Source organism: Cetorhinus maximus, chromosome 12 (assembly GCF_964194155.1).
Source record: "Cetorhinus maximus chromosome 12, sCetMax3.hap1.1, whole genome shotgun sequence".
In the NCBI taxonomy this organism is placed as follows: Eukaryota; Metazoa; Chordata; class Chondrichthyes; order Lamniformes; family Cetorhinidae; genus Cetorhinus; species Cetorhinus maximus.
The window spans coordinates 95,590,592-95,596,591 of NC_135890.1; the positions used below are offsets into that span (position 1 = coordinate 95,590,592).

Sequence of the window (6,000 nt, forward strand, 5' to 3'; positions counted from 1 at the left end):
ATGGATCCATGGCCAATCTTAGTTAAATGAACCAGGCTGCAGTACAGTATGTAGATTACAGTCGTGCATTCACAAGGTGACCTCACCATCTCCCATGGCAAGAGAATGATGCCTCTCCACAAGCTCCCTGATTTTCTCAAAGAAATAGAGTTTTTAGCTGGTGATAACCCCTCTAGTTGCTGCCTGTTTTGGACATTGTGCTCTGATTTCTCCTGCAGGAGCATGTGTAAATGTGAGCAAGACTAGCATTTGAATGAATATGCCAAGTGGTACAGGAGAACTGATGTGAGAATTGTGACATTAGTCTGTTAAATTGGAGGAAGGATTTTTAAGGTTATGCTTGTTAGTAATTCCTTTTAAGCAAGCTGGTTAGCCATACTGTAAGATACCAAGTCAAAGCACTCCCCCCTCCCCATAAACCAGACTGAATTGCAAAGCCTTAGTTGGACTAGTGTGCTTTTAAACAAAGAGTATGCTGGTGCCATAAAAGAGAATGGTGAGTGTCTGATGTTACCTTGCTCTTTCTGCTGGGAGTACTGATCTGTAGTCCTAGGGTGAGAGGGTTGCCATACTGAATCAGTGCTGCCTTCATGCAGCTGACACAAATGAGATTCCTGGCAGTGATGATGTCCCTTTAGCCCTGTTTCCTTCAGGAAATTCTTGAAGGTTGGAGCCTGTAAAGGTCTTGGCAGTTTCTTTATGCCTATGTGCGAAGCCTCTGCCTTACTTAACAGTTGGGCCCAATCATTCCTCCTGCAGATATTTTTGAAAAGTATTAAAAAAAAGACTGGGACATAGGGAAATACCTGAGAGTCAAGTGAGTGATCCAAGCACCGCTACTTCATTAATCTGTTATGTCATACCCTGCTGCTACATTGTTCAGCCAGGACTGCCTTTTAAAAGGCTGCACTCAAATTTCCATGCACTCCAGCAGACAGCATCCATTTCTATGCCAATCTCTCGGCCATCACTGAGTGCAAATCTTTTTCCACCAGTGTAACAGTGTCATAAGTCACTGCAGGGGAATTTATTTGTTTTATGAAGTAAAACATTTAAACGTAGTTGCATAAGTTCTTATTTATTAATTGTTAATATTTAATAATCGGAGTACCAAATACAAGTTAAGGATATAAAGTTTTTTTGAGATTTTAGAACTTTTAATTTAAACAGAGGCTTAATTTTTTTCTGCTGTACATGACCAATGAATGAGTTTATTATATATTGCAGACATATGGTTATGAACACATTTTAACACTGAATAACCTAGAAAAGACCGGATTATTGAAACCTCAGACTAGCACCAGAAATAATTATCCAACTATAAGAAAAACCTTGCGCCTTTGGATGGATGACATCAATGAACAGGTTAGTTACTTAGCTCGGAGACCTCCTTCAATGGGAATAACAAAGTCAATTTAACAAAATAGGTTTTAAAATGAGAATTTTAACAGATGTTAATGTAAGTACTTTTAGTCTTAGAATATGGTCAATTTGAATTTATTCCAAAACTGATGGCGAGAAAGTCCTTTTATTTTTTTGCAGCATTTTCATTATCTGGAATGAGTCTGATCATATAAATGAAAATCAAGTCAGTTAGTTCCATTCACCAGGCAAATCAACAAGAAAAATTATCCGATGCATTGTGGGGGAGCAGGGAAAAGATAAAACTTGAGAATCCTTGATGCAATGCAAAAAGGAATCCATTTACAGAAAAAGTTAAGAAATTATAATCTTCACTGGGGAAATTTCTTCATTTTTCTCGTTACTGTAGAGTCCTGTCATGTGAAACATTCAACAGTTTCTTGTTTCATTATTAGTAAAACATTACCAAATAAGCACACTCTTACTAGCTGATTTTTTTAGTGTAGATTTTCAGCATACTTTTCTGTAGTGGTAGCAGTGAGGTGAGCTATAATATTGCTTCGCATTGTTTGTCGCTTCCAATCTTTATACTCCAGACCTCTATTGAATGGCTTGAGCTCATTTAATGAAAATAGAAGATTGTATCAGTCATTCCCATGAAAGATTAACTAAGTCCTCTGGTGGTGTCAGTGGCTTGTGTAATACTCAGTCAGGGAGCAATAATGGTTGTTATTGCTTTAATTGTTTAATCATCATATGACCTGATAATATTCAAGAAAGCCTTCTGATGTTTAATTGACGTTGAGCGTCTGACATGTGTGGGATTTATTTTTATCAACCATCTCTCATATTTGTTTTTGACTGTTGTAACACAGGTTGATAGACTTGAACTGGCTAATTGAACAGGGGTACATTAGTTTTAACTGGTAATCCAAGAAGTGTCAAACATGCTCTTTCACTTTCCCTGTTGGTTAACACACTGATCAAACTTTTTATGGGGTTTTGTTCAATTGAAATCATTTAATGTACCAAAATGGTTACATTATTAGAAAATTGTCTTGCAATACAATAATGTTTTTATGCCTGAATTTAAATGCCACATGTAGTTTTAAGATCCTTAATGTGTTCTTTAAATATTTTGTAACTTTAAGTTTTTCAATATTACAGAATCCCAATGATATCTCTTACGTGTACAGTGGTTATGCCCCTCTGAGTGTGCGGTTAACACAAATCCTGGCTCGTCCTGGATGGCGAAGCATAGAAGAGGTACTAAAGATGCTACCGGGACCTCACTTTGAAGAAAGACAGCAGCTGCCTTCTGGATTGCACAAAAAACGTAAGATGCAACATCTTGTATTTATATAGCTGCTTTAACACAGCGTCCCCAAGGCACTTAAGCGACATCAAACAGAATTTGACACCGAGCCACTTAAACAAATCTAAGGACAGATGACCAAAAGCTTGGCCAAAGGGACAGGTTTTAGAGCTTAGGGAGTTGGCAGCTGGAGGCATGGCCACCAACCGTGGAACAGGTAAAATCAGCGATGGAACATTGCAGACATCTCGGAGGGCTGCAGGAGATTCGAGGTAGGGTGCAGTGAGGCCATGGAGGAGCTTGTAAATAAGGATTTCAAAATTGAGATGTTGCTTAACCAAATTACATCTACAAACAGGGGTGTGATGGGTGAACAGTACCTGGTGTGAGTAAGGACTTGGCCAGCAAAACTTTGAATGACTTCAAGTTTATGGAGAATAGAAGATGGTAGGCCAGCAGGAGTGCATTGGAATAGTCAAGTCTAGAGGTAACAAAGGTATGGATGAGGAAGAGAAATATATAAATAGTTTTAACAATACAGTAATCGATATGCTCTTAAGGATGTGTTTATACTACAACTTCAGCATTACTGCAAAGCTGTTTCTATTTCACACTGACAAGGAACAGGTCTGAGGAGTTGTGTATTGATCGATACTGCCACAGAAACAGTGAAATTTCCTGGAGGCACAGCTGCCTGAAAGCTGGTTCAGAGATGGATTTATTGCACTAATCTATAATCGCATTGTAAAATGCAGAAATTTCTCTATTTTCACATTTGAGGACTACTTCATGTTATTTTCAAGGCGCTTCCATGAGTTCAGAGAACTGAAAGTAATGAATCAGCCATCTAGCAAAGTCATAATGGGCAGTGTGTCCCTTCCTTGGTTCCTTGTATCTTCCTACAGAATGCACACCATCGTTGTAGAAAAAATTACAATTCTTTGTTGCAACAGTTTTTACCATTTTCTTGCCAAGTGTGTGTTCTCAATATACAAACAGAAGAATTTCACAAATAGCATTCTGCTATGTGGTTTTGTTCCATAGGAAATACATTTTCCATTGTCATTTTAAATGGCTCTTTTGCAGGGAAAATGAAGTGGGAAATCATCATCTAAAATGTGCTTGGATGACCAGACTAAGAAACTAATGAAGAATGAAATCTATATTTTTGAGAAGGCTGCAGAGCTTATAAAATGTGTCTTTTCTCTCCTGACCTCTAGGCCAACAGGGTGAGAACCGAGTTACTCTGGTGTTCTTTCTTGGAGGCGTGACCTATGCTGAAATTGCAGCACTTAGATTCTTATCCCAGATGGAAGATGGAGGTACAGAATATATTATTGCCACCACAAAGCTGATAAATGGATCAAGCTGGATTAAATCTATGATGGACAAGTTAGAACCATCTCTATTCTAAAAGGACAATGTGATGGACAATATTAATCCAGATAAACTTTTTATATGTTTATTGACCCCAGATGCATTTGGAAAATAAGTATAACTTATATGTTTCAATTGAGAAACTGGATTGAGCATGGCATGGGATGCAGAAAACCAATCCTTGTGGGCATAAATTCACATTCAGCTGCACTGCCACTTCTGAGTCATTCTTCAGCTCGCTTGATGGTAGAGTAGCATTTGGAACTGAAATGCTTAGGAATTCAGGATGCTTCAGAAATCACATTACAGCTCCCTGAAACATGTTTCTATATTGGCAGAACTCAACCATTTGTGCCAGTGAATCTATTTAACTTGGATGCAGGCTTTGCACAAATTCCAAGCACTCTGGTATCCTCTGAAACTTGAAGTGCTGATACATTCGTTCAAGAATATGTAATGCATGGCATAGTACATGCAAGGCACATGTGCAGTAACATGCTTGATTTTGAAACTGATGTGCTAAGTGCAGCAGTGTAGGAAACCTAGGCAGTGTGAGGGAAATAGGGTCAATGAATGTGTATCATTTTTGCTATCTTAGTAAATATAATGCTTTGAAACTTTGTTTATACTGATGGAGTCCATAGTTAAAATGTCATCTTCTTAAGCTCCTGTTCTGACTTCTGTTTTCTCTTTATCACATCTAAAATGATGTTAAAAGCTTTGTTATCCTGTGAGAGTAAAACTAAATCTCGAAACCCTGGTATTTTCTGCTTTACTTTTGATGTACTGTTCTATTTATTGAATGGTTGCATGGTTTCAGGAAAAATTGTATCATGTATTCTGTGGGTGTGAAATGATTTTCAGCAAAAGTGTACCTTTTTATTAAAAAAATTGGAATAATGATTGGGCTTATGCACCTTTTTTTATCATTGTAGATCAATTTTACAATTCACTTATGCAGAAAAAGCCAAGATTCTTCAGGAAATAAGTCATATGTGAAGTATGTTTTTGTTGTCTGGGGACAGTTGAAGTAGCGAAATGCATGCAGTAATTTCTCCCATTCTAATACTGTGTTTTTTCCTCAAACATCTGCAAGAGGAATGAACAATAATGACCTGAGCCCCATGAGTAAAATAACTTACTTTATGGGCTAGTATGAAAGACTGTTTGGCAAATCTCAATCAGCAGTCCAATGCACAGTTTGAGAATGGGTTGATTCTTTGTGATGGCCATCATAATATTGGAAGTATACAACACTTTTTTATAGAAACGGTCCACTAGGCCAATCAAGTCTATGCCAGCATTTTTCTTCACATAATTTACCTAGACAATTTATTGCCCATCTCTAGTTGCCTGGAGGGGATTAGGAGTCAACCACAATTAATATGCGACTGCAGTTGCAGTAGGACAGAGATTGCAGATTCCCTTCCTTGAAGGAGTGATAATGAATCTAGCTATTTTCATGGTTATTTTCTGGTGTCAGTCTGTAAAAGACCAAATTTATGAATTTAATTCCACCACCTTAAATGTTTATTCCCTGCAGCACTGGTGCATAGTGGCAGAAGTGTGTACTATCCAGCAAGATGCACTATAGCAACTCACCAAGGCTCCTTTGAACAGCGCCTTCCAAACCTGTGACTTCAACCACCTAAAAGGACAAGGGCAGCAGGCACATTGGAACGCCACCACTGCAAGTTCCAGTCACACACCATCCTGACTTGGAAATGTATCGCAACTCCTTCATTGTCACTGGGTCAGAATCCAGAGCTCTGTCCCTAAATAGCACCGTGGAAGTACCCAAACCATATGGACTGCAGTGATACAAGAAGGTGGCTCATCACTTTCTCAAGGACTTTTGGGAACTGTGCAATAAATGCTGCCCTCACTAGCAATGCTCACATCCCAAGAATGAATAATTTATTTTAACAAACTTTCCACACTTGGAT

General features: G+C 38.3%; 1 protein-coding gene across 2 annotated transcripts in view; it reads left to right on the forward strand.

The window, feature by feature from the left end:
- Positions 1–4,957, forward strand: part of vps33a (VPS33A core subunit of CORVET and HOPS complexes) — a 28,034-nt gene extending 23,077 nt beyond the window's left edge. For both annotated transcript variants that reach the window (XM_078554136.1, XM_078554137.1), the window contains exons 11-13: positions 1,228–1,365; positions 2,530–2,698; positions 3,898–4,957. In XM_078554136.1, coding sequence (XP_078410262.1) covers positions 1,228–1,365; positions 2,530–2,698; positions 3,898–4,091 — 501 coding nt within the window. In that variant the 3' untranslated portion in view covers positions 4,092–4,957. The remainder of the gene's footprint in view (positions 1–1,227; positions 1,366–2,529; positions 2,699–3,897) is intronic.
- Positions 4,958–6,000: the final 1,043 nt, after the last annotated feature.